Source organism: Dermacentor albipictus, chromosome 3 (genome assembly GCF_038994185.2).
Source record: "Dermacentor albipictus isolate Rhodes 1998 colony chromosome 3, USDA_Dalb.pri_finalv2, whole genome shotgun sequence".
Taxonomy (NCBI): domain Eukaryota; kingdom Metazoa; phylum Arthropoda; class Arachnida; order Ixodida; family Ixodidae; genus Dermacentor; species Dermacentor albipictus.
This window is the reverse complement of record NC_091823.1, coordinates 191,790,245-191,809,545: the sequence shown is the minus strand read 5'-3', so window position 1 is coordinate 191,809,545 and position 19,301 is coordinate 191,790,245. Positions and strand designations below refer to the sequence as shown.

Below are 19,301 nucleotides of genomic sequence, written 5' to 3'. Positions count from 1 at the left end.
TGTACAAGGAAGAAGAAGGTACTATGAGTCCGCATTTTGGCTGTTCTGCCATGCCCACGAAGGCTTCCGTGGTGGCACAACGCTTTTGAATACAGAGCTGTGCCGTCTGCCACTGAAGATTGCCTCCATTCGTTGATTGCGCCATCTGTGGATAATGTGCGACCACAGTGATGACAGGCGTCATTATGCCCAAGCATCTTCGCCATTGGCTTGTGGAATACAGCGTCGTAGGCGCTGGGCAGGCGCCACGCGCACTCCAATCGACATGTGTTGTTCCGTCCTGCTGTTATCAGCAACGCAGTGCCAAATATCTGTACAAGGAAGAAGAACGGATTATCAGTCAGCATTTTGGCTGTGCATGCCATGTCCATGAGGGCTTCTGTGCTGGCACAACACTTTTGAATACAGTGATCCGCCGTCTGCCGTTGAAGATTGCCTCCATTCGTTGGTTGCTTTACCTGTTGATAATGTGCGATGACCGCGATGACAGGCGTCATTATGCCCAATCACCACCATCGCTGTCTTGTGGAAAACAGCATCGTTGGCGATGCGCAGCCGCCTCGCGCACTCCAGTCGACATGTGTCTTTCCCTCTTGCTGTTATGAGAAGCGCAGCGGCAAATATCTGTACAAGGAAGAATAAGGTACTATCAGTCCGCATTATGGCTGTGCTGCCATGCCCATGACGGCTTTCGCGGTGTCACAACGCTTTTGAAAACAGTGGTGTGCCGTCTGGCGTTGAAGACTACCTCCATTCGTTGATTGCTCCATCTGTTGATGATGTGCGACGACAGTGATGACAGGCGTCACTATATCCAAGTACCACCATCGTTCGCTTGTGGAAAACAGAGTCGCAGGCGCTGGGCAGCCGTCTCGCGCACTACAATCGACATGTGTCATTCTGTCCCGCTGTTATGAGCAGCGCAGCGGCAAATATCTGTACAAGGAAGAAGAAAGTATTATCAGTCGGCATTTTGGCTGTGCTGCCATACCCATGAAGGCTTCCGTGGTGGCACAACGCGTTTGAATACAGTGCTGCGCCGTCTGCCGTTGAAAATTGCCTCCACTGATCGATTGCTCTATCTGTTGATGATGTGCGACGGCCGCGATGACAGGCGTCATTAAGCCCCAGTACCTCCGTCGTTGGCTTGTGGAAAGCACCGTCGTGTGCGCTTCGCAGCCACCTCGCGCACTCCAATCGACATGTGTCGTTCTGTCCTCCTGTTATGAGCAGCATAGTCGCACATATCGGTACAAGGAAGAAGAGGGTACTATGAGTCCGCATTTTGGCTGTGCTGCCATGCCCACGAAGGCTTCCGTGGTGGCACGACGCTTTTGAATACAGTGCTGTGCCGTCTGCCATTTAAGATTGCCTCCATTCGTTGATTTCGCCATCTGTGGATAATGTGCGACGACGGTGATGACAGGCGTCATTATGTTCAAGTTTCTTCGCCGTTGGCTTGTGGAATACAGCGTCGTAGGCGCTGAGCAGGCGACACGCGCACTCCAATCGACATGTGTTTGTCCGTCCTGCTGTTATCAGCAGCGCAAAGGCAAATATCTGTACAAGGAAGAAAAACGGATTATCAGTCAGCATTTTGGCTGTGCATGCCATGCCAATGAGGGCTTCCGTGGTGGCACAACACTTTTGAATACAGTGCTCCGCCGGCTGCCGTTGAAGATTGCCTCCATTCGTTGGTTGCTTTATCTGTTGATGATGTGCGATGACCGCGATGACAGGCGTCATTATGCCCAATCACCACCATCGTTGTCTTGTGGAAAACAGTGTCGTTGGCGCTGCCCAGCCACCTCGCGCACTCCAATCGACATGTGTCTTTCCGTACTGCTGTTATGAGCAGCGCAGTGGCAAATATCTGTGCAAGGAAGAAGAAGGTACTAGGGTCCGTATTTTGGCTGTGCTGCCATGCCCATGAAGGCTTCTGTGGTGGCACAACACTTTTGAAGACAGTGATACGCCGTCTGCCGTTCACGATTGGCTCCATTCTTTAATTGCTCTATCTGTTGATGATGTGCGACGACCGTGATGACAGGCGTCACTTTATCCAAGTACCACCGTCGTTCGCTTGTGGAAAACAGTGTCGCAGGCGCTGGGCAGCCGTCACGCGCACTCCAATCGACGTGTGTCATTTCGTCCTGCTGTTATGAGCAGCGCAGTGGCAAATATCTGTACAGGGAAAACGAGGGTATAATCAGTCAGCATTTTGCCTGCGCTGCCATGTCCATAAAGGCTTCTGTGGTGGCACAACGCTTTTGAAAACAGTGCTGTGCCGTCTGGCGTTGAAGATTGCCTCCATTGGTTGATTGCTCGATGTGTTGATGATGCGCGACGACAGCGATGACAGGCGTCCTCATGCCCAAGTAGCTCCATTGTTGGCTTGTGGAAAACAGCGTCGAAGGCGCTGGGCAGCCGCCACGCGCACTCCTATCGACATGGGTCTTTCTGTCCTGCTGGTATGAGCAGCGCATTGGCAAATATCTGTACAAGGAAGAAGAAGCGACTATCAGTCAGCATTTTGGCATTGCTGCCCTGCCCGCAAAGGCTTCCATGGTGGCACAACGCTTTTGAAAACAGTGCTGTGGCGTCTGGCGTTGACGATTCCCTCCATTCGTTGATTGCTCTATCTGTTGATGACGTACGGCGACCGTGATGACAGGCGTCACTATATCCAAGTACCACCGTCGTTGGCTTGTGGAAAATAGCGTCGCAGGCGCTGGGCAGCCGCCTCACGCACTCTAATCGACATGTGTCATTCCGTCCTGCTGTTATGAGCAGTGCAGTGGCAAATATATGTACAAGGAAGAAGAAGGTATTATCAGTCGGCATTTTGGCTGTGCTTCCGTGCCCATGTAGAACAATACATTTAAATATATGTTATCATGAGCACTATACGTCTGCCACTTCTATCTGAACAACTTATGCAATGCGTCCCACATGGTAATGATTCTAGTCACGGGTTCATACCAATTTCCGATCAACATAACAACGTCAAAGCAAATGTTAGAACATGACAAGAGGGATTCTCGTGGCTCATCCACACGGGGCGCAGATTGCCCGCTCGGGTGAAAAAGGTAGGAGCTCCCCTTCCTTAAAATGGAGCCTACTTCGCATGCGGTGAAATTATTAGCAGCCACGTCCATGCGCACGAATGGGAAAATGCCGGATGGTTACCCTTAATTGTTACTGATTTTTCGCATGATCATCCAAAAAGGTTATTTGTTCAATGCCTTTAAATCTCTGCGTTCCTCTTCTTTGAACACAGTTCATTAAGTGGGATAAATCATAAACGCAAAGAGTTAGCAGTAAGGTCCTGTAAGCGTGAAATTTGGAACAAGCATCTCTTACCTCTAGGTATCCAAAGTGATGATCCTCGACGTATGGTCTGTCAACGATGCGGCCTGCACAAAAGCAAGTTCCTCTATATAAATTCGCCTATTGTACTAATTTTCAGCTCGCGACTCGAGGCACCTTCCCAAGAAGCGGTAAGCGGAATTTGTGGCTCCAAAGTCCGCATTGAAATTGAGTCGGAATGATGAAAGTGTTCCAAGGATGGTGGAGCAAATCAAACTGCCGCAATGCAGATTTTCCTCCATTGTCATTGGCACTCATGTACAAATTTGACATGTACCGGTGGGGTACGTGGTCAACCAGACAACCAAGACACTGCCCAGGTGGCACATCAGCTTGGGCCGAAGTGGATACGTATTTGCAGTTACTGGCCTAGTGATGGCCTAAGTTTAACAGCTTGGTTCCAATATTTGCAGTGCCATTCTGATTGCTTGCCCAATGATGGCCTCGCGTTAACAGCGTGGTTCCAATGTTGTCTGTGCCATTCTGATTGTTTGCCCAATGATGGCCCAACATAAACAATGTGAATGCAATATTGGCTGTACCATTGTACAGCCAATATTAGCAATATTATATTAGCAATACAATAGTAGCACTGCCATTGCAGTGCAATACAATATTAGCACTGCCATTGAAAAAGACGGCAAATACTTCACCGACATTCGTGTGGATTTGCCAGCATGGGTTACTAAGCTGTCTTTCTTGGAACAATACAGGGCTTGAAGTAAGCAAACGTGTTAAGCTTAAGTGACGTTTAAATATGTTAATAGAAACTTGAAATATGGAGTTTTACATGTCTAAAACACAATGTGATTATGAGGCGCGTGGTTGGGGATTTGTGGGGGGAAGGACCTAGGATTTGTGCTAACCACCTATGGTTCTTCCATGTGAATTCCATGCATGGTACACGGCCGTTTTTGCACTTCGCCTTCACCGAAATGCGTCCTTTAAAGAGAAAAGCCAATGCACAACGTAGCAAACCGGGGAAGTCGCATAACGGGCAAACTAGCCGCTGCTTTATTGATGGTGCCTGGGAACATGAGTTTCCAGAAGAAACAACGGTATTGCGAATTTGCCTACGCATTGTATATTTTGCATGTACGCTCCGCGGCTTTGGAGGATCAGGATTCTGAGGAGAATCCAGAATTACAGTGCCACAGAGCTGACGGAAGCATTTTATACTGCATTGAGAAAGAGCCCATATGTATTAGTGAAACTTTGTTTATCATGCATTGTATGTTGCGGTGACATGATGGTCATGCTCCTATTCCAATAGATTTGTTTGTTCGTGCATGTGTAGGAAGCTCCTTGTATAGATGTCCTCGACAGAAATAAAACTTTGTTGAAGGTTTGTGCTTGTCCGTGTCAACGCCCTCTCGTCTTTGCCTGTCTTTGGCACGGCGCATTCCCGATTTTTTTTTGCCTAACTTTCCATCCTTCAGCCCCCCCCCCCCCCGCCTCTCCCCCACGCAGCCACGGGAGCCTGTTTAATGCTATCAATCAAGCGCTCAGACAGCTACATGCTGCTGTGTCGAATTGGGTACTCTCGCAGGCAGAGGGGAACGCGGCCGGGTCACTATTGTCCTCGTTATCTCCCTCTGTCGCAGCCGCCCAAAGAACGCGGTCGGCCTAGGTCCACCGGGGCAAAGCGTGGCGTTGACGCCGTTTTCTTCATTCACCTCTTCCTTTTATCTTTTCCTTCTATGCATAGCTGGCCCACCGACTGGGCGCCACACCACCTGATTGCTTGCAGTCTTGTCCGATAGGAGTGCAGCGCACTCCTATCGTGAAAAATGCTCGTTTGTGGTCGTCATTCCTACGGAGCCTACGTATAGAAATACGCAGCAAAGTGGCCACGAATATTTGTGAGTGTTAGAATTAATATAGGGGAAACAACAAGTAGACAGAAGTCGGTGCTGGTGGCCACCGTCTTTGATGTGGGATGAACTGGGATACACAGAAGCATGGATCTTACAATGGTAAATGCATTCGTTTTGCGCATGGTATATATTTTATAAGTAGCCAGACGGAGTGAATTAGGAAACGACGCATGAAGTTGTGCGCTTTACAAGCAAGGTGGTTTCAAAGGGCTAAATTTCAGGATACTCTTGCATTCGACATGTCCTGCGGCTCAACGTTTTTCTTTTCTCTTTTTAATTCCGAGATTTGTGCATGTATTACTGTGGAAGTTCTGACGCTTCTTATGGTTTCACTGCATCCTTAACGTTCAATTTTTTTCCCATCCATGCTCAGCACTGCATCGATTTTGGACGGCCTAAAGAACAATGTGTGGTGGCGATTGCAACGTTATATTGCGTTTGCCTACCGTAAGCTTGGCGCATTGATGTGCGGATGATAAATTTAGATTGACTAGAAATTTAAAACAGTTTTTATGTGTAGTGGTTAGATTTCAAATAAGATCATACATATTTTTCAGTGCACCTTATTTAAATGAACACATCTTCATATAACCGCCAGATCGTTGTCGAGTTCCCTGTAGCGGCGGAAAGCAATTATTTTCAGTAATAAGCAGGTATTCACAGCCGAAAAATGCTGCTATCGCAGTTTGTTAGCACACAGCCGAAAGAATACCTGAAATATGCTTTCTTATATTATTAATTTCTTGCCTGCGCATATTTAGGTGCTGATAAATAGCTCGTGTAGACCCATCAACTTTTACTGAGCAGATACGCTGTAAGCCGAATTGACAATTCTTTTGCGATGTTTTAGGATGAATGTTATAAACTGCTGCCAACCCAAGCAATATCACGTGGTATATATATCACTGAAACAGCTCTGGCTAATGTAGAGTGTCTGTAATTACATAGCTCATTTTATTCGCAGCCTTTCAATAGTGCCTGGAGTAGAAGTGAAAGCGAAAGTGAAAGTTTATTTCCTTTTCAACGAATAGAGGGCGCCAAGACAAAAGCCTGACAAGGTACCGGTCATTCGTAAAACAGCTGGCATTGTGCACGAGCATTTCACAACAAATTCACAATGAATTCCTCATGCATTGTAAAAGCATGAAGCCGTAAGTTAACATGCATAAAATTTGTACAAGTAAAGAATAAATTGAATAAACAGCTTGTCGTATGAGCGGTATAAAGAAACATATTGTCACAGTCGGTAATGTGGAAAAAAGACGACGCTGACGGTGGTCTTAGCGACGACGAAGAAGTGTTTAGCAGTATCGCTGCTCTACGCTTGTTGGCTCAGCCATTAAAAGCCACTTGTAAATAGACAAACGCTTCTTCCTACCCGTAACATCATTGGTGGACGTGCGGGGTAATCACTCGAGCAAGACCGAGCTCCGCAGCGGACGTAACCTGGCCGCCATGTCATCCCAAGGAGAGAGTTCAACCGCGGCCCCGTCGTCGCCACCGACGGTCATCCTGGCCCAGCCTCGCGACCCTGGCATGTTTTCCGGGAGTGACAACGTGGACGTCGATGACTGATTACAGAATTATGAACGGGTCAGCGCCTACAACAGGTGGGATACCACGCTTATGCTGGCTAAAATAATATTCTACCTCAAGAAAACAGCACGGGTCTGGTTCGAAACACATGAAGAAGAGATTACTAGTTGGGACCAGTGTAAACAGAAGCTTAGAGATTTGTTCGGGAAACCCGTCGGCCGCCAACGTGCTGCGACGAAGGACCTAGGGACCCGTGTACAGACGTCCACTGAATCTTACGTGGCGTATATCCAGGACGTCCTCGCTCTTTGCCGCAAAGTAGATAACAATATGGCAGAGGCAGACAAGGTCAGCCACGTCTTAAAGGGCATCGCGGACGACGCGTTTAACCTGCTTGTTTATAAGAACATCACAACGGTCAACGAGATCATTACCGAATGTCGCCGCTTTGAGGACGCCAAGAGTCGCCGCATAGTTGGACAGTTTATGCGTCTACCTAATACCGCAGCTTCATCGACGTGCGAAGACATTTGTCCACCGCGTGAGCCCACCTCCTCCGAGAACGTCGTACGTAACGTTCGGCGAGAAATCGAAGCAGCATCTCCTGCCACGCCAGTGACGCAGTGCTTTGACGATTCCCGGCCGTTTGTGTCCCTCATTCAGTCGGTCATTCGCCAAGAACTTGCCAATGTAGGTCTTCCATCCATCTGCTCCGCCAGCCGTCCTGACTTTGCTTCGTCTGCTGCCTCTGCCCCTGCTCCACGTAGCCAATACGGTCCATATCCGAGCTATCGCAACCCGACCGAATGGCGCACCCATGACGACAGACCCATCTGCTTTTACTGTGGACGTGTGGGCCACATCTCTCGCCACTGTCGAAGTTCCTGGCCAGTGGCGAAGTTCCTTGTTTAGTGTGCTTGAACGTTGCCCTCACAATGTGATCCTCGGACTCGACTTTTTATCCGCCCATTCTGCTCTGATTGACTGTTCCGCCGGTGTTGTACAACTAGACCTACCCCTACCTGTTCCCATTGACCTTCCTGCTCAAGCTCCAGCTCAGCTTTGTTCCGCGGATTTTATACGCCTGCCATCTCTTGCAGCAACCTTCATCCCTGTTTTAGCCAGCCCACCTGTGCCTGACGGAGACTATGCCCTTACTCCCGCGACGTCAGTCCTGCTTTCTCACAATGTCTCCTTCCCACACACCATCCCTGTGCAGCGCGGTGGAGGTGTCCTCTGCTGAGAGACAGTTACTGCGCTGCACTTTACCCCAACCTTTCCTTCCCATCAAAAATCTCCTTCTCTCTCGTTTCTGTTATGGACAATCAGACATGTCTTCCCATCCTAAATTTCGGACAGTGCCCGCCAGTAGTTCCTCGAGGCATGTCTCTTGCCACGTTGTCACCAACGCACGAGTGCCACATTTCTGCTCTATCTGTTGCGCCGTCTTCGACCACTGCTCATTCTGCGCCTTCTGCATCAGCCCCGACCGACGACTTAACAAAGATGATTGCACCGGAACTCTCAACCCAACAAGCCACACAGTTCCGTTGCCTCCTTGAGTCCTACTCCGACATTTTCGATCTGAACGATCGCCCTTTGCGTCAAACCACGGTCGTGACGCATCGGATAAATACCGGTGATGCAGCACCTGTTCGCAGACGCCCATACCGGGTGTCGCCCTCGGAGCGACAAGTTATCCAGAGCAAAGTTGACAAGATGCTTGCCAAAGGGATTATTGAACACTCTTCCAGCCCGTGGGCGTCCCCTGTTGTTCTCGTCAAAAAGAAGGATAACAGCTGGTGATTCTGCGTTGACTATCGTCATCTAAACACGATCACCAAGAAAGATGTATATCCACTTCCCCGCATTGACGATGCTCTGGATTGTCTCCACGGTGCCACTTCTTTTTCATCTATAGACCTTCGCTCTGGATATTCGCAAATTGCCGTGGATGAAATGGACCGTGAAAAGACCGCATTCGTCATACCAGACGGCCTACATCAATTCCGAGTAATGCCATTTGGCTTGTGCAATGCCCCGGCGACCTTTGAACGGATGATGGACATGCTCTTGCGTGGTTTGAAATGGTCCATCTGTTTGTGCTACTTGGATGACGTTATCGTATTCTCTTCGACTTTTGCGACTCATCTTGAAAGACTTTCATCTGTTGTCTGTTTTTCACACCACTGGCTTGCAGCTCAACTCATCCAAGTGCCGCTTCGGTCACCGCCAAATAACCATGCTCGGGCACCTCGTTGATTCGTCAGGCATTCGCCCCGACCCCGCTAAAGTTCATGCTGTGCAGAATTTCCCCGTACCAACTTGTGCCAAAGATGTTCGCAGCTTTATGGGCCTTTGCTCTTACTTCCGCAGGTTTGTGGAAAATTTCGCCCATGTTGCCCGTCCCCTGACTGACCTCCTGAAGAAGGACGTTCCTTTCTGTTGGGGCTCTGAACAATCGTCTGCTTTCTCGCAGCTCATCACGCTGCTTACCACACCTCCTGTTCTCGCCCATTTTGACCCTTCCGCTCTGACAGAAATCCGCACTGACGCCAGTGGCTACGGAATCGGCGCCGTTTTAGCTCAACGCCAATGTGGGCAAGACCACGTTATCGCCTACGCCAGTCACCTCCTCTCTCCCGCCGAGCGCAATTACTCGATTACTGAGCGCGAGTGCCTCACCCTCATTTGGGCGGTGGGAAAGTTCCGACCCTACATATATGGTCGACCATTTACAGTTACAACCGACCACCACGCCCTTTGTTGGCTTTCCTCCCTCAAGGATCCCACCGGACGCCTCGGTCGCTGGGCCTTACGGCTGCAAGAATACACATACACTGTGGTCTACAAGTCGGGTCGTCTACATCAGGACGCCGACTGCCTGTCTCGTCATCCCGTTGATGTACCGGACGGTTTAGTGGATGTCGCACCGGTCTGCGATCTTTCGCTCTCAGCGTTGCAAGACCTTGGCGCTGAACAACGACGCGATGAGTCGTGACGTCCCATTATCGAACGCCTGCTCTCTGCTCCGTCTGACTCATCCCTTCACATGTTCGTGCTCCAAAATGGCATCCTGTATCGCCGCAACATGCACCCCGACGGGCCTGAGCTCCTAACCGTCATTCCGTCGCATCTGCAACAGATTGTACTGCAGCAACTGCACGACGTTCCCACCACTGGACACCTTGGCGTCACGCGGACCTATGACCGAATTCGGCGACGGTTATTCTGGCCCCGTCTCAACCGCTCCGTCCGGCGCTATGTTGCCGCGTGTGAGTCGTGTCAACGCCGAAAAAGAGCAGCTCTGCCTCCTGCCGGACTGCTGCAGCCTTTGGATATACCAACCGACCCTTTTTTTCGCGTTGGCCTTGATCTCCTCGGACCATTTCCTATATCCAAGGACGGAAATAGGTGGATTGCCGTCGCTACGGACTATACAACTCGCTATGCTATTACTAGAGCCCTACCGACCAGCTGCGCTACAGACGTCGCTGATTTCTTGCTTCACGACGTTATCTTGCACCACGGTGCACCTCGTCAACATCTCATCGATCGCGGCAGATACTTTCTTGCCAATGTCATAGACGACCTACTTCGATCATGCGCTACTAAACACAAACTTACTACCGCTTACCATCCTCAAACTAACGGTCTTACCGAACGCCTGAACCGCACAATAACTGACATGCTCGCAATGTATGTTTCCTCCGATCATCGCGACTGGGACGTTGCTCTACCATTTGTCACGTTCACCTACAATTCCTCGCGCCACGACACAGCTGGCTATTCATCCTTCTATCTCCTCTTCGGCCGCGAGCCGACTTTGCCTTTCGAGACTCTCGTTTCGACCACACTCGACTCCCCGACAGCGTACACTCGGGATGTAATAGCCACGGCGACCCAAGCACGCCGGATTGCCCGCATTCGTCTTTCTGCTTCACAGACACGCCAGAAGTGCCGTTACGACCAGCGCCATCACGATGCGAACTATGAACCAGGTGCTCTTGTGCTAGCATGGTATCCAACTCGGCATGTTGGTCTTTCCGAGAAATTCTTCTCGCGATACCATGGCCCTTACCGCATCCTTCGCCAGGTGACCCCTGTCACATATGAGGTGTATCCGCTGAATGCTACGGTGCCTTCACCTCTCTCTCACATCATCCACGTCAGCCGTCTCAAACCTTACCTTTCTCAGACCGATGAGCCGCACCAATCAGGTGCTTTTTCCGACGGGGGTAATGTCACAGTCGGTAATGTGGAAAGAAGACGACGCTGACGGTGGTCTCAGCGACGACGAAATGTTTAGCAGTATCGCTGCTCTACGCTTGTTGGCTTAGCCATTAAACGCCACTTGTAAATAGACAAACGCTTCTTCCTTCCCGTAACAATATCTTTTTTTACAAACATAACAAAATCAGTCCTAAAACACAGAAACAATATCACTCAGCTTACAACATGCGCGTTATACAAAAAACATTTGAAAGGTAGTAAAATAAATACAAATAAATACAAAGTATGTCGACTAAATAAATATCTCATTCCGTTTGTTCCAATAGGTATTTTTTATATGCAGATTTAAAACGTTTTTGCGGAAGGTAATATTCAGTTTCAAAGGGAAATTGATTTATTAGCGTTGGGATTTGGTAGCTTAGTGTGTGCTTGCCATAATTGGTGCGTGTCATTGGAACAAGCTTACGTTCCGTCCGAAAAGCATAACGGCTGCTGGAATTATGCAACACGTGTAAATCTCTGTTTGAGAATTTCACCGATATTCGGCAACTTAGATTTTATCAAGCCGTGCGCGCTGCCTGATCCTGCTAGTCCTGCCGAGGAACCGTGCTCCTTCTGACTGTTCTAAGTCATGCGTCATTTCCAGCCGGCCGTATTTCTTGGTTTCCGTATAATAAATGCCTATTCTGCTAGTGTTTTCTGACGGAACTTCTCAGATTTCACATTAAAAATACCGCATGGGGGCCACATTGTGTTTACCCTATATGAAACTAGGCTTTTTTTGCTGTAGCAGGTATTGCTGCAATTTTTCCAATATAAAGTGCTCACTGAATAGGTTGCGAATTTAAACAATGTGGATGAATCCTGTGCGTTTTATGTTTGTGTAATAAATATTCCCTGGTACACCTTCTACGAAATGTGCCATATATGTCGAAATATTAAAGCGTGCTACCTGATAAAATCCTTGCAGGAAAATTTTTTTATTCACTCCTTCGAACTCTCTGCTCAAAGTTATACTCTTGCGGTATGGCAATTTTTCAAATGAGAACACTGCCACATACACTTCTCATACCGACATCTCTGATAATATTTCTTTTTATTTTACATTGCAAGCATCTCCTCCAAGTAATGGTGAAATCGCCTAGAGAAGTGGTAGCAAATTCAACGAAACGACCGCGCTATCATGGTCCTCGGGGGCCTGACTAGCCCGCCGTCATCCAAGCACTGACCAACCTGCCTACCGAAGTCACCTCCCAGCCCTGAAAGCCCTGGCCAGCCCACCGTCCTCAGCACCTTGCCCGATTCCTATCCTGAGTGTCCTGCCTCTAAATAAACTGTTTGAGCATAACCGAGCGTCAGCCATCTAGGTCGACGGAAAATGCCTGTTTCTGCAAAATTATTCGCCAATAAACTATCATAAAAGTGAATTTCATTATTATTTTATTATTATTTGCAAGCATAGAGGACTTCTGCTTCATGACTTATTATCTTTCTGTCGACCTTTCCTAGCCATTTTTGAGGAATACCGTATGAGGACAATTGCTTTCAAAAATACCGCTAGCAAAATGTTCGCGGTTAGATTGGATGCGTAATTTAAAGCCAGCGTATCTGCAATATTCGTCATGCAAAAGCCACTAGCTCAAAGCTGGCATTAATAATGGCAACGACATGGCTCAACACTGGTCCTATGCTGGCAGCAGAATGGCTGCTGCATTGGAATAACATTGGTCCAACCTTCGCTTTAACTCTGGGCCAGCATTGGATTTGGTTGCACTTTGCCAATATGCCAACATTGGTTGAAGATTGGTACCGTAACTACTTTTTCGTAACTAATTTTCGCCAAGATTGGGCCATGCATGGACTATTTCTGGTGTATTGCGTGGGTGTGAACGGCTTTGTAATCTGGCGACGGCCCGTCCATCTTCACAGAGCACGTGCGCCTTCCCATTTTAAAATAAAGGACTTTCAATCAATCAATTCTGAGCAATTAACGCGAACAGGAAAAATGTTTCCTTCTACAAAACAAGGACTGCTTTTAGTCGTCAACAATGATTCGACAAACTGCTTGCTAAGCATGGCATAATAACCGTTGAATCTGCTCTACCCCGTAGCGAGTTTTGATGTGAGAACGAGAAACCATAAAGCAACAAGCCGGTAAAAATTCTGGGCCACTACATTATCCAGCCACCCTACAGTGCATGGGCGTCTCCTGTACACTTAGTAAAAAACAAACAAACATGTTTGGTTTGCAGGAAGAATACTTCATTTCCCCGTGGGAGGCAAAGACTAAAGGCGAAAAAGCCTAACGATGTCTTGGCGCCCCCATCACTGATACAGTCTGCAGCAGTTGACAGGATAGAACACACATTTCAACAAGTACCCAGTGTTTGCTTCCCTTTTTTCATCTGCTCGTATTCGTACTTATTATTCATGCGCATCGAACAATCTATACACAAATGATGCATGAAAGTACTTGCATTAAAATGGAATCAAACAGTTTTGTTTAATTATAGTAATTTCCAGCAAAATTTACCCAGAAGTTATTGAACTAAAATTATACACACTTAATTTGACAACATTTATGGATCGACTTTGAGGTTAATAGTGAAAAGGAATGATTAGAAAAAGGCGCTTGAGTCCGATGTAAGGTCAATGTCCAATTCATGGAGTTTTATTAACTGCACTATTTCATATTCAATGGTGTACTTGCCATACCTTAGGCGTATTTCTTTAGTTTGCCAGCCAGACCTTCTGAAGCCATATTTTGCAGAAACAGTGCTTGGGAAGGCATTCTGTAGTTTGTGTTTATCTATTTGTTGCATCAGCTTTTTATTATATTCTACTTTAACAAACACGATTTCATGTTTAAGAAAAATTGGTTTGGTGGCTATGCCCTTGGCATGACCTTTATATTTTTCTAAGATACACAACATGCGCTTTTGCGGGAATAATAACCTATCATAATTGGTTTTACTTGTTCCCCGCACCAGCATTGCATAAGTAGTTACGAGTACAATAATGTGTACCACGGTGATTTAGTTAACCACCAAATGAGAAAAGGAGTCATCCTACTCAAACATCCTTTAGAATGAGCTAAACCAGTCAAGAGATTATTCAAGTGCGATGTCCATGACAGGTTTTCATGGAACCAGACTCCTAGGAACTTCTGTAAGTTTACTTGTTCGAGGCACTGGTCTTCATAAGAAATCATTATATTATCGCTGATATGCGTGTAAATTTGCATGAACATTATAAACTCAGTTTTTTTACTGTTTAGTTCGGGCTTTTTTTTGTTAGCCAACCTTAAAGTTTAGAGAGGTAAAGATGTGCTGAAGCTTTTGCTACACAAAATGTGGATCCTGTGAAGAGCAGGCTAGTGTCGTGAGCAAATATTGTGATTTCAGTTGTATATTGACTCTGCGTAGTAACATTTAGGTTTAGAAAGAAAATCAGGGGACCTAATATGGGCCCATGTGGAACTCCTTTTTTTTAACGCTTAGGTAGGGGATACTTCATTGTCTGTATATGCCAACAAATTGTTATCTTGATGATATGTAGTTACCTATTAGGTTTAGGACAACACCATGAATACTGTAGCGGCTTTATTTGAGGAATGGGAGGTGGCGGCCATTGTAATGGAAAGTGTTAAGCAACTCAAGGAAGACACGTAACGTCGCCGCTTGTCCTCGTTTATTCCTGTGTTCCTTCAAAGGCCGCATAGAAATTCAGTCGGAATGCTGAAAGTGTTCGAGCGATAGTGAGGCGAATAAATCTGCCACAATCCAGATTTTCCTTCATTGTCATTGGCACTCATGTAGCGATTTGACACATGCCGGTGGGGTGAAAAAGACACTGTAATTTTCAAACTTACGGAAATAAGCGAAGACCAATTCTGGTGCAGTGTTGAAAAACATCAGGCGTAAAATATACATCACCAGCCCACCATGGTAGCCCATTCGTAGCTTTCCCCAAATAAATTGGAGTAACGATGTTTCAATTTGATATTAAATAACTACATACCGCATGTAGCAGACTGGTGGACCACTAGATTTATAGAATGAGTGCCAAGGGAAGCGAATCGAAGTCGATGACTTCAGAACACGAGGCTGCATGATAAAAATAGGAAATTTGCAGCGCCAGCTGCAGCCAGCTAGCGCAAGACAGAGTTGGAGATCGCTGGTCAAGGCTTTCGGTCTGCAGTTGACATAAACTTAAGTTGATGGTGATTTAATTATTTGTAACACAGTATTTTGGTTAAAACAAAGTCACGCAGCTGTTTGAAGCCCGAATGACGAAGGTTAAGCAAATTCATATAAAAGCGATCATTCCCATGATGGCTGGGCCACCCGCTTACAGGAGACGCTAGCGCCCTTAGGGTTTCATATGGTAATTAGTAGAGGGAACTCTGACGCTATTGTCTACGGCAGCTGCAAGATCGGCGGTTTAGCCAACATAAGAATGATACTTTTACACAGTCACAATCTGAAACTGGAGTAATTACTCGCGTGCTGGAGCACACCGTGTGCATGTGTCGTGTTTCACCAACAAGAACCCTCAATGTTGCCTTAAATATTGCTCCTTTTCTAGATATTTTGCACCATTACAACACGACATTATTAAGGCCAGTTAGCGTTTAACGTCCGGACAGGCCACCATTGCAATCTGAACCTGGCAACGTTTAACGTTAGAACGTTATCTAGTGAGGGGAGTCAAGTAGTGTTACTGGAGGAATTAGAGGGTAGTAAATGGGATATAATAGGGCTCAGTGAGGTTAGGAGCACAAAAGAAGCATATACAGTGGTAAAAAGCGGGCACGTACTATGCTACCGGGGCTTAGCGGAGAGACGAGAACTAGGAGTCGGATTCCTGATTAATAAGGAAATAGCTGGTAACATACAGGAATCCTATGACATTAACGAGAGGGTGGCAGGTCTTGTTGTGAAACTTAATAAGAGGTACAAATTGAAGGTGGTACAAGTCTATGCCCCTACATGCAGTCATGATGACCAGGAAGTCGAAAGCTTTTATGAAGACGTGGAATCGGTGATGGGTAAAGTCAAAACAATATTCACTATACTGATGGGCGACTTCAATGCCAGGGTAGGCAAGAAGCAGGCTGGAGACAATTCAGTGTGGGAATATGGCATAGGCTCTAGGAATAGCAGAGGAGAGTTATCAGTAGAGTTTGCAGAACAGAATAATATGCGGATAATGAATACCTTTTTCCACAAGCGGGTTAGGCGAAAGTGGACGTGGAGGAGCCCGAATGGTGAGACTAGAAATGAAATCGACTTCATACGCTGCGCGAACCCTGGCATCATACAAGATGTAGACGTGCTCGGCAATGTACGCTGCAGCGACCACAGGATGGTAAGAACTCGAATTAGCCTAGACTTGAGGAAGGAACGGAAGAAACTAGTACACAAGAAGCCAATCAATGAGTTAGCGGTAAGAGGGAAACTAGAGGAATTCCGGATCAAGCTACAGAACAGGTATTCGGCTTAAACTCAGGAAGAGGACCTTAGTGTTGAATCAATGAACGACAATCTCATGGGCATCATTAAGGAGTGCGCAATAGAAGTCGGTGGTAACGCCGTTAGACAGGAAACCACTAAGCTATCGCAGGAGACGAAAGATTTGATCAAGAAACGCCAATGTATGAAAGCCTCTAACCCTACAGCTAGAATAGAACTGGCAGAACTTCCTAAGTTAATCAACAAGCGTAAGACAGCGGACATCAGGAACTATAATATGTATAGAATTGAACAGGCTCTCAGGAACGGAGGAAGCCTAAAAACAGTGAAGAAGAAACTAGGAATAGGCAAGAATCAGATTTGTGCGTTGAGAGACAAAGCCGGCAATATCGTTACTAATATGGATGACACAGTTCAAGTGGCTGAGGAGTTCTACAGAGATTTATATAGTACCAGTGGCACCCACGACGATCGTGGAAGAGAGAATAGCCTAGAGGAATTCGATATCCCACAGGTAACGCCAGAAGAAGCGAAGAAAGCCTTAGGAGCTATGCAAAGGGGGAAGGCAGCTGGGGAGGATCAGGTAACAGCAGATTTGTTGAAGAATGGTGGTCAGATTGTTCTAGAGAAACTGGCCACCCTGTATACGCAATGCCTCACAACCTCGAGCGTACCGGAATCTTGGAAGAACGCTAACATAATCCTAATCCATAAGAAAGGGGATGCCAAAGACTTGAAAAATTATAGACCGATCAGCTTACTGTCCGTTGCCTACAAAGTATTTACTCAGGTAATCTCAAATAGAATCAGGAACACCTTAGACTTCTGTCAACCAAAGGAGCAGGCAGGATTCCGTAAAGGCTACTCAACAATAGACCATATTCACGCTATCAATCAAGTGATAGAGAAATGTGCAGAATATAACCAACCCGTATATATAGCTTTCATTCATCACGAGAAAGTGTTTGATTCAGCCGAAACCTCAGCAGTCATGGAGCAACCATGGAGGCATTGCAGAATCAGGGTGTAGATGAGCCATGTGTAAAAATACTGGAAGATATGTATAGCGGCTCCACAGCCACCGTAGTGCTCCACAAAGAAAGCAACAAAATCCCAATAAAGAAAGGCGTCAGACAGGGAGATACGATCTCTCAATGCTATTCACAGCATGTTTACAGGAGGTATATATCCAGAGACCTGGAGTGGGAAGAATGGGGGATAAAGGTTGATGGAGAATACCTTAGCAACTCGGGAATCGCTGATGATATTGCCTTGTTTAGTAACTCAGGAGACCAATTGCAATGCATGCTCACTGAAAATAATGCTTCAGAAAGCTAAAGTAATGTTTAGCAGTCTCGGAAGAAAACAGCAGTGTACGATAGGTAGCGAGGCACTGGAAGTGGCAAGGGAATACATCTACTTAGGGCAGGCAGTGACCACGGATCCGGATCATGGGACTGAAATAACCAGAAGAATAAGAATGGGCTGGGGTGCGTTTGGCAGGCATTCTCAATTCATGAACAGCAGGTTGCCACTATCCCTCAAAAGGAAAGTGTATAACAGCTGTGTGTTACCAGTACTCACATATGGGGCAGAAACCTGGAGGCTTACGAAAAGGGTTCTGCTTAAATTGAGGACGACGCAATGAGCTATGCAAAGAAGAATGATCGGTGTAACGTTAAGGGATAAGAAAAGAGCAGTTTGGGTGAGGCAACAAACGCGGGTAAATGACATCTTAGTTGAAATCAAGAAAAAGAAATGGGCATGGCCCTTACATGTAATGAGGAGGGAAGATAAACAATGGTCATTAAGGGTTACGGACTGGATTCCAAGGGAAGGGAAGCGTAGCAGGGGGCGGCAGAAAGTTAGGTGGGCGGATGAGATTAAGACGTTTGCAGGGACAACATGGCCACAATTAGTACATGACCGGGGTAGTTGGAGATGTGTGGGAGAGGCCTTTGCCCTGCAGCTGGCGTAACTAGGCTGATGATGACGACCGTTTGACTAAGCAAAATCTCGCCTTAAAAACTGTTCCGCAGGGCGCGGATTTCCTTCGGTAGCGAATTTGCTGTCGTCTCCTACGGCAGGGCCAGGCTAGGCGGCGCCACGCTCGAGGCCATGCTAAAGCCTCTTAAACTTCGTAAAGTAGTGCCACGCTTTGAAGAAAGCCGCCTCCTCTTCGCGCGCTCTGGCTCAGGCCGACGCCGCGTCGCTATTGGCCTAAAAGCATCACGTGGGCCCTCGCGCCGTGCATAAGCACTATTTTTGCTCGAGAAGCGACTACGGAGTGGCGAGGAGCGCATGTTGGCACCGTTGCTACGCTCGAGCAATCAAGGTGGCGTCACGGTCGCGGAGGGAGCGTGAAAGAGACGAGAAACGAGGAGGATTGAAGGCAGAAGAGGAGGACGTTGCTACATTACGAAATTTAAGGGTCTTTAGGCCGCGCCGAGCGCGGGAGTGGATTGGAGGAGGACGAATGAAGTTGGCGCTCACGGAGGTAGGAAACTCAGGAGGAGCCCTGACGTCACTCATTGTGGCTAAAGTGAAGCCGGAAGTTGGCGTTGCTCGTGGCATTGCTCCACCTATCGGGCCAGCTCTCCTTTCTTGTTTACATTTCTCGCGAAACGACGCCACGCAGCGCGCAATAGGGCTGCTCGGACGTGCGTGCTCCGCAGCAATACTACATTGCGATGTCTCATTGCATTACCATTGCCAAAGTCGTGTTCAAAGAAGTTCATAGTGAAATTCGCAAATTTGGCCGTGAGGTCGAATCGGCCGCTTTTACCGGCTTTTACTAAAATAAACATGCCTT

At 47.2% G+C, this 19,301-nt stretch overlaps 1 protein-coding gene across 1 annotated transcript in view; it reads right to left on the bottom strand.

Moving 5' to 3' along the window:
• The window catches only part of LOC135908708 (uncharacterized), an 834,911-nt gene that overhangs the window by 566,346 nt on the left and 249,264 nt on the right, over positions 1-19,301 (bottom strand). The window contains exon 7 of the mRNA XM_070536550.1: positions 3,364-3,416. Within this exon, the coding sequence (XP_070392651.1) occupies positions 3,364-3,416 (53 nt within the window). The remainder of the gene's footprint in view (positions 1-3,363; positions 3,417-19,301) is intronic.